Genomic DNA, 19,391 nt, shown 5'->3' with positions numbered 1-19,391 from the left:
AAGCAGGAGGCGGCGGTGCCGGGCAGGAAACAGAGCTGGAACGACAGATGCTTCAGATCTACCATAGCTCTTCAGTCTCATTTGCATATTAGCTTAAACGCGGATTTCTCAGAAACGGAGGAATGGATTGGCGATGTAAAAGTTTTGCTGGACTTGACTTTGAAAGAGCTACATGCATTTATAAATAGCTTAAGGGGTGAAATTTCCTTTAAAAAAAAAAACAAAAAAACAAAACAAATGGAAAAATATAATTTTTTTAACAAAATATTAAGCTCATATGGATAGTATGCTGAAAAAGAAAAGGATTTAAGAAAATACTTAAGAAGTATCTCATGGACATGTCAACAGTAGTCACTCAAGGCTTAAAAAGCTTTAAAAACATATGATGCAAGTTCTTACATCATATACAATACGGCACGGACTGCGACAACCACACAATTTTACATGTATGATTTTAAATATACAGCCTAACCTTGTACTTAAGTATGCAGAATATCATTCAAATAGATACAATGCAGATACAGGAGATGATACTTAGTATAGGCAAGCCAACATGTTAATATACAGCCTATCCTTGCACGTAAGAATGCAGAATATCATTCAAATAGATACAATGCTGACACGAAAAATACTAGGAAAGCCAAAGTCATATCAACTCACTTTTGTTTTAAGCTTTTTTTTGGTCCTAAGTGCTACTACACAAAAATGTACCTAACATAACATATGTATTTATATCAGTATATATACAAAATGATAAACTGTGCCAGCTCGAAACCTATTAACAAAGCAGTGGACACTGGTGAACTTCGGGCAGCAGAAGAAAGCAATGAACTGAAACCATTCAGCCAGGAGGGCGTCTAGTAGTGATAGACGGCAAACCCGTATACGATGCTCCCTATGCCAATACTCTACATCTGACAATATATATCAGAATTAAGGTAACATTTGCAGAGCAATAACAGATACATGGGTAACATGTAACCAGCCTTCATTGCTTAACATCAATCACTAACTTCCAATCACTCAATCACGCACAACTATAAATATGGGAGGTAGAATGCTGCGAGATCGTGCGGTCAATTTAGACGATGTCAGAATCAAAACTAAAAGTGTGAGCTTCTTAATTTACCAATCATATTATTAGACTGAAGACTAGTCATTTCTGCATTTTTATACATGTAAAAATAAATATACCTGAACTAAAATAAATGTAAAGGAACGGGATTTGTATAAGAATAGTATAAAGGAACGGTAACAGCAGCCTGTCACTGATCAGCGAGACGGACGGCAGATGGTCGTCATTTTCTTTCGGGTTAATGTACATTTACATTGAATTATTAAGCAGAAGCCTTTGAGGGAACGAGTTAGTATCTGACGAGTATCTGTAAGTGCTAAAGTATTAAAGTTTGTCGTTAGCAAGATATAGAATTGTCCTTGCAGCTATTAAAACAATCAAGAAGAAATTATAAACGTACAACACTCAAACTCCGGAAGTCTCCATTCTATAGTAAATACATATCTTTCCAACTAAATAACATTTGTATCAGAAATAAAAAAAAACAGTGCATAGACGCAAACTAGAAAGCGCAAACACAACACTATTGTAATTTACAACATTAATTACCAGTGTTTACACACGTCCTAATCTTCATAAAGTGCTCATGTCAAATACTCGCATTTCTCATGTACGTTTTACCCTGTGTTCATCATTTGCATATTTTGGTATTCGTAACAATAAAGTGGGAATTTCAGAGTTAAAAACAAGGGCCTATTAGACTGAATATGTGCTCAAAGTTTTAGGCTATGTTCACACCTATCTTATTTTTGGGGATCAATAAAAGGACAAATTTACAAACAAACAAACAAACAAAAAATTAAACCGCTTAAGAACTACTCCTTTTTGTGGGGATTTTTCCTTTTCTTGGGGCAGTTTCGGAAGTTTTTTCTTTTTCATTTAGGAGTAACCGTCGGTTTAATTACCGTATTTCATAAATCAATAGTACACATGAATATAAGCAACTTTGTAATATATCTCATCAGAGAAAATGGCTTTTTTTCTCTCCTCTTGGACTGATCTTGCGTTTTCAAAATTCTCAATTCCCGGGTAAAATCTATATTTAGTGAAGATCATTACATTACTGAGATAGGAGAGAGATGGCAGTTGGTAGAGACAAGATTCTATGCTTAATGGCGAAGCCTAGCTCTGCCTTTTACTACTCCATCCTCCCCTTTTCATAGAATCTAGTGATGGGTGTTCTCAGAGTATATTGGGTGTGCTCGCATTTTATGTTCGAGTCCCTGCGGTTGCACGACTCATGGCTGTCTAACAGCCGCAAAACAATATGATATTCCAGCACACCCGAGATGCATGGATAACACGTTATCTCAGCACATTCCCTCATCACTAATAGAATCAGTAGTAACTGTCTTCTCCTATCTCAGTAAATTAATAATCTGTCTTCACTGAACACACATTTTACTCGTAAATTGAGAATTTTAAAAGTGAAAGATCAGTCCGGGAGGAGAAAGAAGCCGATTTGTCTGATAAGATATATTACAAAGTTTTCATGTGTCCTATTGAATAAGAATTAAAACCAGTTACACTTTAAGCTTTTTTTTTTATTGGACAGTGCCTAGTTTGAAGTGTTGCCCTTTTTTATCCACTGGGCATTTTTCAAAAGTTGTTCAGGTAAAAAAAAACTAAAAAAACTCAAATGAATGGCAAAGTGGAATGGCCATTGAAATGAATAGAAAGAGTCCTCCAAGTGCTTTTGAAGAGGTTTTTGAGCAGAGTTTTGAAGTGGATGCTCAGAAAAAAAAACTCAATGTGAGCAAAGCAGCATACAAAGAGATCAATGTAAACAGGTTTTTAGGCTGTGTTCACATGTCCAGTAATGATCTGTTAGAACTGAGCAATTTGTTGGCAAAAAAAGTTGTGAAACAACTTTTTAGCCATTTAAAAAAAAAACAAAAAAAAAAACTGATTTCTGCTGGATCTGTTTTCTTAACACTGAAGTCTATGAAAAATGAATCCTTTACAAATGAAAGAAAAACAGCTGGCTAATTGACAAATCCGATTTCCATAGACTTCAATGTTAAATAACACAGATTTAGCAGAAATCAGTTTCTTCAAAAACAGACTTAGGCTATGTGCACATGTCAAGGATTTTTTGCGTTTTTTTTTCGCTATAAAAACACTTAAAATACGCATACATATGCATCCCATCAATTAGAATGCATTCCGCAATTTTTGTGCATATGTTGCGTTTTTTTCCGCGAAAAAAATGCATCGCGGAAAGAAAAAATGCAGCATGTTCATTATTTTGCGGAATTTTTGCGGATTTCCGACTATATTATTGCATCCGAGAACCTCTGGAAAGATCAGTAAAAAATCCGCAAAAAAAAAAAAAAACATGCAGAAAACGCAAAAAAAAAAAAAAAAACGGCATGTGGATTTCTTGCAGAAAATGTCCGGTTTTGTTCAGGAAATTTCTGCAAGAAATCCTGGTGTGTGCACATAGCCTTAAAATTGCTGCTGGACCCGTTCTAACGGATCATTACTGGACATGGGAACAAAGCCTAAGTTGACATATAAGAACACAACATGTAAAAACAGACTTCTGCAGTCATTGTCATAGGAAAAATAAAAATGTGCAAACTTTAAGAGAAATAATTGATTTCATTTTTTTTTTATATAAACAAAAAAATCAATAATACACATGAAAATTAGCAACATTTATTATCAATGAAATCATTTTTTTCTCCCCCTTGGGTGATCTTTAACAGTCAATTCATGGGTAAAACCTTTATTCAGTAAAGACAAAGTGTCCCTTTTCTGAGGAAAGATGACAGTTCGTGCTTATAAGATTCTATAGAAAGAGGGGGAGATAGACGCAGAAATACATCCTACTGTAAGTTCTCCATAGAATTTTATGTGCACCAACTGTAATCTCCTACCCAAGTTTTCACTGAAGACAGATTTTGCCCCTGAATTGAGAATTTTCAGGATGATTGATCAGTAGTCTAGGAGGAAAATAAAGCAAATTTCTATAATAACATATATAATAAAGTTTCTTATTTTCTAGTGAATTATGGAAGAATAAAAATAAATAAAATGACGGATACTCTTTAACCCCTTAGTGACCGCCAATACGCCTTTTAACTGACCTGAGATATAAGAGACTTATATCCCCATACAGGTGACAATCCAGCAGCTGTCGGCTGTCCACTATAGCTGACAACTTGCTGCATCAGCCATGATCAGTGTTTGCACCGTCCAAATCTATTTAACCCCTTAGATGCTGCTGTCAATAGTGACTACATCATTATAAACGGTTAACAGACTGTGGGGGCTTCCTCTTTATCCCAATTGGTGGTCTCAGATCATGATTGCATGGTCCTGATGTTTGTCATGGAAATTCATGACGAAATAGTGGCCTTAGAGTCTGACAGCTGTAGTAATCTGTTCAGAAGTTAGTGACATTTAGGTGGTAAAAATACACATTTTCATTTCTGTCATGCCACTTTGCATTCATTCCTGAAAATCACCCGAAGGGTTAACAAACGACCTGACTGCAGTTTTCGATATGTCAGGGGGTGCTGTTTTTAAAATGGTATCACTTGTGGGGATTTCCCTATATATAGGACCCCTAAAGTCACTTCAAACATGGATAGGTCCCTAAAAAAATACATTTTGTAAATTTCCTTGAAAAAAATTTAAATTGTTGCTACATTTTTAATCCTCCTAAAATGCTAACAAAATAAAATAACATTTTGCAAATGGTGGTGTTGTAAAGCAGACATGTCGGAAATGTTAATTATTAATGTTTTGCTGTGGTATGACTATCGGGATTAAAGGGATAATCATTCAAAGTTTGAAAATTGCTAATTTTGTAACTTTTCAAATTTCTGATATTTTTTATAAATAAACATAAAGCATATCAACCTAAATTTACCATTATCATAAAGTATAATGTGTCACGAAAAAACAATCTCAAAATCACTGGGCTTTGTTAAAGCATTCCAGAGTTATTACCACATAAAGTGACACTGGTCAGATTTCAAAAATTTGGCTCCGTCACTAAGGGGTTAAGATAGAAGCTGAGCACGAGGGGAGTCTATCCACAGCTGGTGCATTATTACATATCAACTGTCCACACTTGCCCACAGAGGGCCAGGTTGAAGGTACCATGCAATAAAGTCCATATACTCTAACAGGGCACTTTGACAGGAATGTTGTTCTGAGACAAGCCCTTTCAAAGGGAATCTGTCACCAGGTTTTGCTACCACATCTGAAAGCAACATAATGTAGGAATAGAGTAGAGACCCTGATTCCAGTGATGTATCACTTACTTTACTAACTGCTGCACGCTTGATAAAAAACGGTTTCATTACAGCAGATCTCTGAATGCTGAGCTCTGTATAACCCCGCCCCCACCACTCATTGGCAGATTTATGTGTACACTGTGCGTAGGCAGAAAGCTACCAATCAGTGGTGGGAATGTGGATGGTACCAGGCAGGAGGTTTACTAGTCCTCTATTGATAAAATCACTGCTTTATCAGCAAGAGATTATCAAAACTGTAGCAAGCCTTCCAGTAAGTGACATCACTGGAATCAGGGTCTCTGCCCGTGTATATTATGCTGCTCTCAGATTAGGTGGCAAGCACTTGATGACAGACCCACTCAGTCTAATAGGCCCCAACATAGGTCTAATATTCTTAAAGGTGAAATTCCACTTAACCTGCGGTCAAATTAAACTCCTTTTCGTTTCATGTGCTATATTTTCATTCCAAAGGATACAATGAAGTTAAAGCACATATCACAATTTTTCTTGCTTTTCCCAAGAGACCCGAAATACAAAATGATTAATAAACCAGTGGCGCAAAGCAGCAACTGTTTATCCAACTATACACTGATGTATCCTGAAAAGGAAACGAGAAGCAGTGTATTCGGATTATTTCAATAAAATCTTCATGTTCCTTATTTCCATGAATGTATCACTGCTGCTCAGTCATAAATACACAATGATGTATTTATACACAGTTTGTGCCTGCAAAGACAGTGATGGACTAGTAGTCAGTGCAGAAGGAAATGCATGCATCAGTAAGTACAATGTGTAGAAAGTGATTATCAGATCCGAGTAATATACAAATCTGGATTTATGGTCAGCTGCTAAGGAGTAGTACGGAAGTGTGCCGTGCACAAACCATAGGTCCAATACTGAGTGTAAGTGCAGTTATTTCAGTTCACTACTGGTAAGGTGCTGTATGGATACAAAGACTTTGTCTGATGTAATCACATGGTATAATAACCTTCCCTAAAATACACAGCAATGTTGTGTACTCGTTGCCATGTCCATAGCATTCAATCAACTCAGTATTCCTGTCTATTAGGCGCTAATGCATAGTGTTAGATGTGTGCATGTAAGTAATGTTATTCCCAATGACATATGGCCTATTTAATGTAATCCAATTATTACGATTGCACCTTCTCTCTCTCAGACCCATTCATTCAGGAAGAGCACAGCTTTATACTCCCGAACTAGAACGAATACAAACTACACACTGTCCAAGCAGCAATCATTTACAATGCCCACGTGAAACTGCATCTGTATACTGCGGAGTCCCAGCAGAATATCACCAAGTGACATTCTCATACAGAACGACTGGGTGATGCAACGTTGTAGTTATGGGAAACAACGTTAGTGACATTTCTGTGGAGACGGCAAAAAAAAAAAATCTAAAAAAAAAAAAAAAAAAAAAACAATATCACATTTCTTAAAACCGGATGATTGTTCTGCACTGTCAGACAGGCCTTTACAGAGGAATCTCTCCTATGTTTACAGTTATGTTTAGTTTTCATTTCAAAGGAGGAAGAGGAACAAGTGATGATTACAGCAACTAGCATTCCCCACTGCGGTCCCGGAAAAAACCTTCTGCGGAACGGGCTTCACGGAAAGTCACCGTGATGGAATTGGAGGTGATGTCTGTAACGGTAATCTCGCTGGGCGTAGAGTGGGCAGGAAGCCAAGGAGGGGCAGCAGCGGTGGAGTTTGTGTCATCTGTAGCAAGACAAAGAAATAATGATTATAAGGTCACTGCAGGGACCGGATATAATACACTGCACCCCATAAGCACACATACATCATTATTACCAGATCACATTACTCAACACTTCACTATACAGTATATAATAAATATTATAAGTCATAGCTGCCGGAGGATTATCACATACCAACTTAATATAAACGACATAGATGGCTAATGCTTGTATACAACAGTTTGAAGGCAATGATGAATACTATATTATATTGCCCATTGCTGTCCATGTACCAGTGGTGTAAGATGGTGGCAGTCATGTAGACAGTCCCACGGACAATCCCAGGTTCTGACTCCTTCTAAGCATGTACAGACACAAGGTCTGAGCAGAGAAGAACAGAGCCAGTGAAACAGTCACATGATTACCCATGTGAGCGCCACGGTCTTGAGTGTTATGGACATGGTGACCGCCACTATCCAGTACTCCCACTCTGAATATACAATGGTCCCAAACATCAAACACAGCTCCATTGATTGTCTATGTGCCTACCTGAGCAGGATGCTTTGTTATCGCCATATACCCCTCGGATTATGAATGGACTGGGTATGCATGCGAGATCATCATTTAAAGGGGCAATTTCAGAGCCCAATCACAGGATCAGTGAGAATCCCTGCGGGAAGACCCACAGTGACCAGCACCTTATTAGAGTTGGTGTGAATCGGTTTGCAGGACCATGTCCACTGGCCACGTCCATTATCTATGACAGTTGGACAGGAGCCCTGAGAACCCCCTCCTACCTCAATGTATCTCTGGCAGCTTTTATTAGCCAGCCTGTCAAGACACACATGTACATCACGCCACAACGATGACAACACGCTAGACTGGCAAATCAAAAGTAGAGCTGGGGATGTAGGGAGGCAGGGTTCGGTTCTTAGGGCTCATGTCCAGCAACCATAAATCATGGATGTGGCCAATGGACTGTGTCCTACATATCTATTTTCACCAACTCTACTTATTTCCTTTTCTGTGAATATGTGATAAGGTGCTGTGGTGGGCCAAACACTTAGATAAAATATATTTTAATACCAAAATTACAAAAATTATTATTAGCACCTATCAGATGGCTTGGTAAAACATTTTGGCATAGGTATTTGGTAGGAATGAACAGATCAGTTTCCGCAACCCTGGTCCACATTAGTGCTCTCTGGCTATGGACCGAGCAGTGCAAATTTCCAGAGCTTCTGGGTTTCCTGGCGTGATGTTTGATTTGTCCGCCTGACCTGACATCATCTGTGCGACATGTGGCACAAAAGTGACATTTCACCAGTCCGGCAGCTCGCAAGCGGAGCCTAGGATCCCAGAGGGTAAGGAAATTTACATGGCTCTTGTCCACGGCCAGAGAGCACTGACCTGCAATGTTGACCAGGGTTGCAAGAAGCGATCCGCTCAATTCTCGTATTTGGTACTATGCAACAAAAAGAATAGGTGAAGTATCCCACCCTTAGTATCAGCTTCATGCATAGTTTTCTCTTCTTCATGTGTTTCTTCCTCTGCTTGCTTCTCTTCTTGCCAATCAGGGATGCTGTGAGTATCTTCCTTTTCATCCTCCTTGGCAAAGTAATCTGGCCGACGACTCAGTGGCTCATAGGTTGATACGCGCAGAAACTTCTTGCGTGAGAGGCACAAAAACTTTCTCCCTTTACGCTGCTTGCTGAGGGGGAACTGTAGTGACTTGGCTTTTTCTGGCACTGAGGAAGCTGCTGTGGGTTTGGAGCCTAGACCGCTACTGAATCTCCGAGACAAGGAAAAACAGAGATTTCGCTCTTTGGACTTGTGTGCACTGCGTAGGTCCATACCATAAAGCCTCTGTAGAGAAATGTACAAAAAAAGAACAAAAAACAATTAAATCCTTATTGTAGGCTTTTCCACATTCACACTAACTTAAAAAGGTAACCTGTCAGGCATTTCATGCTGCACAAACCACAGGCAGCATGAATCGCAGCCTGGCTGCACCCACATATATTCTCAAAGTTTCAGCATTTCAGAAAAAATATTCTTTAAAGTCGGGAAGAATATCTGGAGAACAGACGCTTCCAGCTCCACCCTGCTCTGCTAAAGGCGATTGACAGGTCTCCCTGTGTATAGGCGATATGGACGGCATGAATAGCCTGACGGGTACCCGTAAACATGCAGACATTTAACAACTAGAATCTAGAAATATATGTTTACTAGATAATGGCCCGATTCTAACGCATCGGGTATTCTAGAATATGCCGAGCCACGTAGTATACAGCAGTCACGTAGTATATTGCCCAGCCCACGTAGTATATTGCCCAGCCCACGTAGTATATTGCCCAGCCCACGTAGTATATTGCCCAGCCCACGTAGTATATTGCCCAGCCCACGTAGTATATAGCACAGCCCACGTAGTATATAGCACAGCCCACGTAGTATATAGCACAGCCCACGTAGTATATAGCACAGCCCACGTAGTATATAGCACAGCCCACGTAGTATATAGCACAGCCCACGTAGTACGGTATATTGCCCAGCACAGAGCCACGTAGTATAGAGAATTAAAAAAAAAAAAAACATACTCACCTACAGCCCATTGAAGTCCTGGTACACTTACCCTCCGCCGCCTTTCTCGCTCCTCTCCACGCTCCCGGGATCGCTCGATTGCAAGCAGCAGCTTGCGGTCCCGTCCCAGGGCTGGTGTGAGCAGGACCTATGATGACGTCGCAGTCACATGACCGACCGTGACGTCACGGCAGGTCCTTGTCCCACACCAGCCCTGTGACGGGAGCGGAAGCTGCCGCTTGCAATGGAGCGGTCCCGGGAGCGTGGAGAGGAGCGAGAAAGGCGGCGGAGGGTGAGTATAGCAGTTTGTTTTTTTTAAATTACTTTTAACATGACATATTTTTACTATTGATGCCGCATAGGCAGCATCAATAGTAAATAGTTGGGGACACAGGGTTAATAGCAGCGGTAACGGAGCGCGTTACACCGCGGGCTGTTACCGCTGCCATTAAACCTGTGTGAGCGGTGAGTGGAGGGGATTACGGAGCGGGCGCCGGGCAGTGAGTGCAGGGGAGTAGGGGAGGGACTAATCGGACTGTGGCCGTTGCTGATTGGTCGCGGCAGCTGCCGAGACCAATCAGCGAACGAATAACCGTGACAGAAGGACAGACAGACAGACGGAAGTACCCCTTAGACAATTATGTATATAGATTATTATGAACAGACCAACTGCTTGTCTGTACATTTCTGCAAATTTTATACCGTCCAGGATCTGACAGAGAAACACAAATGTCTCAAATCCTGCATATTCTACCTTTCTAAGAAATAGATGCAGTTTTTTATTCATACCTGCAGCAGGAGACGTTTAGGTTTTGGGCCTCGTTTTCTGCACCCAGCAGCTCGCTCTTTTTCTTCCCTACAAGACAAACATAATTTGTTTTATAACTATATCATTCATATTAAATATTACATGTGTTTTGCACCCATTTAATGGAGTTTAATGTCTGCACCATTGAGTTGAATGCAGTTGTGACCTTCCTTACCTTATCTCTAAAGCCAACATATCCCGAGAAAAACAGTGTGAGAGTGTCAGCGTGAAAAATTACAACGTATACTGCATGTTTGACAGATGTTTTTGACCGGTGACATACACTGGCCATCAGTCACATACAGACTCCAGTGTTAAAAATTAAAATCCTATGGGACCGATGTATCAAGACCAGCGTTATTCAAGCTGGTCTTGATGGGGGTGTGTGCTGGACTCTGACACTCCCGATTCATGAAGAGGTGCACGTTTCTTCATGAATCTGGAGCGTCTGACGAGTGGGGTGCGCCAGAAATATCACTCCATTCACGTACTGGAGTGAGATTTCTGGTATAGGGAACGCCACCCGTCATGAATTGGACAAGATGTGGAGTCCTGCCCCGCCACACCTCCACCCATTTTGACATAGCTGGGAGAAACTGGTGTGAAAACACCAAAAGCAACAAAATTTAGGCTCAACTCGGAGTTGCACCTCAATTTTTCAAAGCTTTTACACCAGAATTCTGGAGTGAAAGATTTGATGACTCTGGCCATATAAGTTAACGCATACTTTTTTTTACTGGAATGTGGTGATGGACTACACCAACTGACTCCCTTGTTAAAAACTATGTTTAACATACAGTATATATTTTTTTTTTTTTGCATTCAGACTGGAGATCATTTAAAAAGAAGCTTGATGTTTAAACTTGATAAGTCATGAAAAACATTCTCACTTTTCTTCATATGCCAGAACAAGCCTCGGGTCCAAAATGTGTTCTTCTGGTTCCCAGGTGCTGTATCTAGAAAAGGAAAAAAAAAAAAAAATCAGTCTGAATAATGTAATACCTTAAGATTCATCACTAAAGGAAACAATAATGAGCAAGAAAACAGTGCATATATCTATCGAAGACAGCGGGCATTCTAGTCATATGCCACCATTTTAGGAAAAGGAATGTTTATTGGGAGCTATTGTAACAACTAAATAGGAAAACACGCATTTGTTAGATGAGCAAATCATTAAAGTCGGCATAAAAATCATCGTTATCGACAGCACATTCTCCAACATGAGAAGGGAATGTGCTGCTGACAACACAATGCTTTGTGGGGACAGAACGACTGTATTAACGAACGTTCTGTTCCCATCAGTTTTTATTGTTCTGTGTAAACAGGCCAGTTACTGAGCGCCGATTGACTTGTATATAATTGATCGATTCTTGTTAACAGGCAGAATCTGGATCATCCAAATGGACTGAGACGAGATAATCTTAAAATGTGCCCGAATTACCACAGTGGCTCATGCGGCTTAATAGATCTGGTACATTAGACTGTCTTGTCAATGAACCCCAATTCATTCATTGAGAATTCTGGCATGAAAAGTAGCAAAATGTTGTGCAAAACAAGGTTGTGCAAGAATTTTGAGAATGTTGCTGTTTTTATGCCATTTTTTGTTCCTCTCTTGGTTTTGGCTTACAAATACTGATGTAAAATACCGACCTAATATTGATGGTGTGAATGTGGCCTAAATGTATTAGGCGCACATTCACACTCCATTATGCTCCCTCATCAAGACTGGTGAGAAAAATACTGATCTTGATGAGTCAGGGCGTAAGTGTATACCATTTATTAGTTGGCTTACTTTGTGCCAGAAATGGGCACAAAAATGCTAGCATATTTTTGGGTGCACAATGTTGTACCACAAGCCATGGCCTTGCCCTTTCTGGTGAAGCCACACCTATTCCAGAAGAAGTCATCCTGCTTTCTGACTTAATGAGATGCAAAAAGTGTCTAAAACCCTTAGAACGTGTGCTGCAGAAGGTTTCTAGTGCAAGTGCTGGCAGATTTTATAATATATACGGTATATATATATATATATATATATATATATATATATATATATATATATATATATATATATATATATATATATATATATATATATATATATATATATAATTAGACACATACGATCTGCTTTGAATAGTGCAGTCTGCAGGTCTATCATTGCCGCACACTAGAACCCTGACAGACCCCAATAACACATCACTGCTTATTGGGTCTTTCACTGTTAATTTGTATCCATCAGAATACAGCTTTATTACAGCAGTTCTGGCTCTGATAAAATGAAGTCACAATCTTAGTGTGCACAGATGTTCATTGTCAAATGTCGCTGTGGGTATTTTTTGGAAATAAGATTATTATTTAAACTCTTCCTTATTTTTTTTTTAGATCTCTGCAAGAGGCAGTTCTAAAACACAAATTGACCCAGAAATCCGAGCTAGTTTGACAGTGCCAGAAGCTGTATTCAGCTTTGTGTAACCCAAAACCTTCACTGAAGTAGTAAGATCCCCATAGCCCACAATTGACACAACAGGGCATACTTCCTAACATCCACTGATACCCATGTGACTCGCATACCCCCATAAACTAATCTGGGCATGACAGCTGCATGAGCTGCTTTATGAAGAAGATACTGGATATGTTAGTTGCGGTCTATGGATGCATCATGTCAATAAAAACTCTGAAAAGCAGCGTGACAACAGCTTAGGATGTATTTTGTTACACATGTAATGCTACATCAGTGGTGTCATAGGATACAGGGCTGAAAAGTAAGATCAATGCTACAAATACAGTAATTAGCCATCAACGCTATTAAGTTTCGTTAACCAAATGAATAATGGCTCTATATTTATGTAATGCATCTTTTATGTAAGCAAGATGTGGCACTTGAGGAATCTCGTGGTTACGTAGCGAGCGCACACCTTTCCTCTGCTATTCCTGCGCACACTGCAGCACAGGCTGAAGTAAACAAGCGAACATATGACTCCTGCGTCACTCGCAGCTCCCTCCTCCTCCTCCACTTCTCACTCCCCCTCTCAGATTAGAGGTGATAAACAAGACGTATTCAATAGGCAGTCCTTATCCAGGAGCAGGCAGTGCCATGGCATGAGCCCACAGACACACATAAAAGCCAATGTGAGCTCATTGCTGGCTCAGAGATAGCCGGGGCCATAATGCACATTCACCTGCCTATATGGTTTCTGCTGTTAATATAAAATGAGTATTGTCATGTATCCATAATGAATGCATTTATTGTATTTGAAATAACAGCTCAAATTGTCAACCCATGAACATCCAATAATACAACCATACTATCTAGATTATATGATAGATAGATAGATAGATAGATAGATAGATAGATAGATAGATAGATAGATAGATAGATAGATAGATACTGTATATAAAAAAATAATATAATATAAAGATGTAACTTCTTTTAGGTTTTTAAAAACAGCCCTCTTCATTGCTACCACAAAACCACTGGAAGAATGCACTTTTTTTTTTTCTTTCTTTTTGATCCATTTTTCTATAGACATAAATATGATGCAAACATTTTGTCACATAATAATATTAAAATATAGAATTCAAAGAATACCCTCCTTTAGTTAATTCAGGACATCTAACGTGATAAAATATGACAAGCAGCCGGGTGGTGCACGCAGAGCGCTCCGTTATTCCAGCGAAACAAATCCCCCATCTCCAGCCACATGCAGGCTCACAGGGCGGGAAATTCAAAGATCCTTCAGAATAACTGTAAAACCAGCATGGGTCCATGATACCAAGCATGGCAGGCTTTACTATGAGAACAGCTTGTGTTTATGTGTTACCAGCAATAGAAAAATCTGTTACATCTTTTCCCCCCTACAGTTACAATATGATATCAATATGATATTCATACACTTTGCGTCATTCTCCCTTCCTGCCGGAGAGAAGAATGTTTCAGGGGTTGAATAAATAATTCAATAAACTTGATTAACAATGCAGTGGAGCTGGATTTGTCTTGAAATGCTCCTAATCAGAACAGTAATGTATGGATATCTGTAGCGTAAAACCGCAATACACAATGTTACAAGAGTCACCAGGAGTTTTAGTTAAGCAATAACTTAGCTAAAGAAACCACAGAATAATGCCTTGGCAGTGGTTTCTTTTATAAAGTGAGAAAGAGAGAGTGTTGTTTATTCTAACAAAAGTACATGTACAATAATATCGGTGTATAAATATATTTACAAACACGTCTGTATATTTATATATACATATATCTAAATGCACATATCTAAATGCACATACATATATATTTTCATAAAAGGCAGCACATCCAAAACAGTTCAAAAATAAAAAAAATAAGGACCTTTATTCACCAATAGCAACTTTTTTTCAACTCTCTATGGCTCTATTCTCACGCTTGAGAAAGGCTCCAGAGAGAGATGAAACGCAGCTGGTGTTGGTAAATAACCGGGTTCACATTGCGTTATGGTGGTACGTTAAACGGACTACGTTACACCGCGGCATAACGCGGTGTAATGTAGTCCGTTAATGCCGCCATTGAAAGTAATGTCGGACGCATCGATAGCGCACGCCTACAATGGGCGTGCGCTAGGGATGTGCCGTCATTGAGTGACGGACCCTGAGACGCGGGCTGCAGCGTTTCCGGGTCCGTCACTGCTAGCGCAGATAGAGCTATCAGATGCTCCATCTGCGCTAGCGCGATATAAACGTCGGCACTTGCGTTACAGCAGCCCGTTAGCGTATGTGCTGAACGGGCTGCTGCTAGCGCAGTGTGAACCCGGCAGGGATCCTTACTTCTTCACTGTTTTGGATGTCCTGTCCCCTTTTTGGGGGAGGGATTTTATAATGTCAACAGGAAACTTTCCCAGTTTCCTTGGGGGAGTTTGCACCCATTTCGGCAGTGCTGCTGTTTTTCTGGATTTATAATGAAAAAAATTAGTATATATTATATACACACAAACAATGTTTCGAGATGTAAATAGGAAGAGGGTTCTTACTTGGGTGGCCAGCCTTTCCACTTCACTAGATATTCCACTTTACCCTTGAAAGACAGACAGTAACATAGCGTAAGCCGAGAGAATGGACACCATAGTACGTTTTAATATTGAAAATGACACGTCCACTATTTCTGTACTTTAATCTCCAAAAGTATCAAGTGAAAATGAAAACTTTCATCCTGTGGGACATCCAGCCTACTCATCGCTCTGTAAATATGAGTCACATTTTCATTGACATGCGGCGCTCCATCATGTCCCCCTCCCCCCACACTTACGGCTTCCGAACTATGTAATAATACAAACATTTGTACGTGAGTCATCTCTCTGAGTCACAGCGTAGTCCCCTATAGAAGCAGTAGCCAGTGAGTCACCTGTAGTAACTGCGCTGCTGAGATCTGCTATGTCCTGCGCTTCTCACAATGGGAGAAGAGCCGTCTATGCATTTTTTTTTAATTAACATAATGTATAGAGGACAGCAGATACAGGAAATCATATATGGCTATAAATAATGGAAACTATGGGATTAAAGCAAGTTCCCATTGTAGTAATGACAGGTCTGCCAATGTTCTGTATAACATGGAATAATGGCGCTATAGTAAGGTGGTAACATGAATTAGGAGAAATGATGCCAAATAATAGAGTACACCCCATGCAGGTCCTAATAAGTGCTTGGAAGAAGCTGCTACATGCAGTGTCCGAGCACCTGTAGATCCCTGAGCTCTGGAGGGGTCATTACTGCAGGGACCAGATAGGCACGGTATACCAGGGCCATGCCACGGTGGTCAGCAGGAGGCTGGGCACACGGTGCGGGCCGCTTACCTTCCTCACCCTCTTCTTGCGGATGCTCTCCACTGCGAACACTTGCTCCCCGATGGCAGACAGCTCCATGCCCGTCTCCGGCGTGGTCTCCCTGGGCCAGGTGGTCTCCAGCCCCCGTCCTGCTGGTGCAGCTGGAGGCTTGTGTTGCAGGGATGACACACCCCCTCTCTGCAATGCCCGGCTGCCGTGCCACCCCACACCGCTCCGTGCTGCTGGCCGCAGGGATGATGCCACTGCCGCCGGGTGTGCTGCCCACGCCCTCCGCTGTGGGTGCCCTCTGCCGCAGTCCGTCCACGCACGGTGCCACCAGTCTACGGGCAGCGGCGACTTCCCGCAAGTTTACAACTAGAGCTGCTGGGCTGCTCCTGCCTCCTCCGGAGCCCGCGGCGGGGGCCGCCAGATGTGCCCGCACCTCCTCCTCCCGGGTCAGTGCTGCAGGTGCGGTGCGCAGAGTCCCGGGCAGGCTGTGGCTCCGCTCCCGCCTGCACCGACACCTCCGCTTCTCCTCCTCCTCCTCCTCCTCAGTCCTCACATTACAACCTGCGCAACGTTTTCAGGGAGCGCGCAGCATCTTCTCGGGAACTCCGCTCACCACAGGGACAAGGAGGCTGCGGTGACGTCAGCCGGCCACGTGACCGCGCTCCGGGGGCGGGGCTTAGTAATGCTAGTATCTGCGGAGACTGAGAGAGAGAGAAGGAGCTGGGGAGGAAGGATGGTGGGGATGAAGCGGAGAAGGAGCCAGCAGCTTCTGGAAAGTTCTCAGGAGCGATGTGTGAGCGGGTATGGGGCCAGCTCGCCTCCTGCACCCTGCACACAGCCTACTGACGGGGAACCACAAGGCTCAGCAATCAGGATAACGAGCCTAAAAGGGAGAACTGGCGGAAATGTCCAGTGGCCAATCATGGGCAAACTCTGATTATTTGGAAACGCTTTATAAAAGAGTTGTCAGAGAATGGAGGGGGATATATATGTGTGTGTGTGTGTGTATATCACCCACATATATATATATATATATATATATATATATATATATATATATATATATATATAAAATGAGAGACAATGAATGACTATAGGGGACAGTATGTATAAATATAACATGGGGAGAAGACTATAGGGGACAGTATGTATAAATATAACATGGGGAGAAGACTATAGGGGACAGCATGTATAAATATAACATGGGGAGAAGACTATAGGGGACAGTATGTATAAATATAACATGGGGAGAAGACTATAGGGGACTGTATGTATAAATATAACATGGGGAGAAGACTATAGGGGACAGCATGTATAAATATAACATGGGGAGAAGACTATAGGGGACAGTATGTATAAATATAACATGGGGAGAAGACTATAGGGGACTGTATGTATAAATATAACATGGGGAGAAGACTATAGGGGACTGTATGTATAAATATAACATGGGGAGAAGACTATAGGGGACTGTATGTATAAATATAACATGGGGAGAAGACTATAGGGGACAGTATGTATAAATATAACATGGGGAGAAGACTATAGGGGACAGTATGTATAAATATAACATGGGGAGAAGACTATAGGGGACAGTATGTATAAATATAACATGGGGAGAAGACTATAGGGGACAGTATGTATAAATATAACATGGGGAGAAGACTATAGGGGACAGCATGTATAAATATAACATGGGGAGAAGACTATAGGGGACAGTATGTATAAATATAACATGGGGAGAAGACTATAGGGGACTGTATGTATAAATATAACATGGGGAGAAGACTATAGGGGACTGTATGTATAAATATAACATGGGGAGAAGACTATAGGGGACTGTATGTATAAATATAACATGGGGAGAAGACTATAGGGGACAGTATGTATAAATATAACATGGGGAGAAGACTATAGGGGACAGCATGTATAAATATAACATGGGGAGAAGACTATAGGGGACAGCATGTATAAATATAACATGGGGAGAAGACTATAGGGGACTGTATGTATAAATATAACATGGGGAGAAGACTATAGGGGACTGTATATATAAATATAACATGGGGAGAAGACTATAGGGGACTGTATGTATAAATATAACATGGGGAGAAGACTATAGGGGACTGTATGTATAAATATAACATGGGGAGAAGACTATAGGGGACAGTATGTATAAATATAACATGGGGAGAAGACTATAGGGGACAGCATGTATAAATATAACATGGGGAGAAGACTATAGGGGACAGCATGTATAAATATAACATGGGGAGAAGACTATAGGGGACAGTATGTATAAATATAACATGGGGGAGAAGACTACAGGGGACAGTATGTATAAATATAACATGGGGAGAAGACTATAGGGGACAGTATGTATAAATATAACATGGGGGAGAAGACTACAGGGGACAGTATGTATAAATATAACATGGGGGAGAAGACTACAGGGGACAGTATGTATAAATATAACACGGGGGAGAAGACTACAGGGGACAGTATGTATAAATATAAAACGGGGGAGAAGACTACAGGGGACAGTATGTATAAATATAACATGGGGAGAAGACTATAGGGGACTGTATGTATAAATATAACATGGGGAGAAGACTATAGGGGACTGTATGTATAAATATAACATGGGGAGAAGACTATAGGGGACAGTATGTATAAATATAACATGGGGAGAAGACTATAGGGGACAGCATGTATAAATATAACATGGGGAGAAGACTATAGGGGACAGCATGTATAAATATAACATGGGGAGAAGACTATAGGGGACTGTATGTATAAATATAACATGGGGAGAAGACTATAGGGGACTGTATGTATAAATATAACATGGGGAGAAGACTATAGGGGACTGTATGTATAAATATAACATGGGGAGAAGACTATAGGGGACTGTATGTATAAATATAACATGGGGAGAAGACTATAGGGGACAGCATGTATAAATATAACATGGGGAGAAGACTATAGGGGACAGCATGTATAAATATAACATGGGGAGAAGACTATAGGGGACAGCATGTATAAATATAACATGGGGAGAAGACTATAGGGGACAGCATGTATAAATATAACATGGGGAGAAGACTATAGGGGACAGTATGTATAAATATAACATGGGGGAGAAGACTACAGGGGACAGTATGTATA

General features: G+C 40.7%; 1 protein-coding gene across 1 annotated transcript; it reads right to left on the bottom strand.

Annotated features, from left to right (window-relative positions):
- Nucleotides 1-3,692: 3,692 nt before the first annotated feature.
- Nucleotides 3,693-16,790, bottom strand: CBX7 (chromobox 7). Its single transcript, XM_069737008.1, has 6 exons — nt 16,245-16,790; nt 15,426-15,469; nt 11,319-11,384; nt 10,410-10,476; nt 8,540-8,906; nt 3,693-7,062 (listed from the first exon to the last, which is right to left on the bottom strand). The coding sequence occupies exons 1-6, from the start codon at nt 16,311-16,313 to the stop codon at nt 6,902-6,904; spliced, it is 774 nt and encodes a 257-aa protein (XP_069593109.1). The 5' UTR covers nt 16,314-16,790; the 3' UTR covers nt 3,693-6,901.
- Between the last annotated feature and the right edge of the window lie 2,601 nt (nt 16,791-19,391).

Source organism: Ranitomeya imitator, chromosome 8 (assembly GCF_032444005.1).
Source record: "Ranitomeya imitator isolate aRanImi1 chromosome 8, aRanImi1.pri, whole genome shotgun sequence".
NCBI classification, from domain to species: Eukaryota; Metazoa; Chordata; class Amphibia; order Anura; family Dendrobatidae; genus Ranitomeya; species Ranitomeya imitator.
Note: the sequence above shows the minus strand (reverse complement) of the source record. Positions and strands in the feature narration are given on the sequence as shown.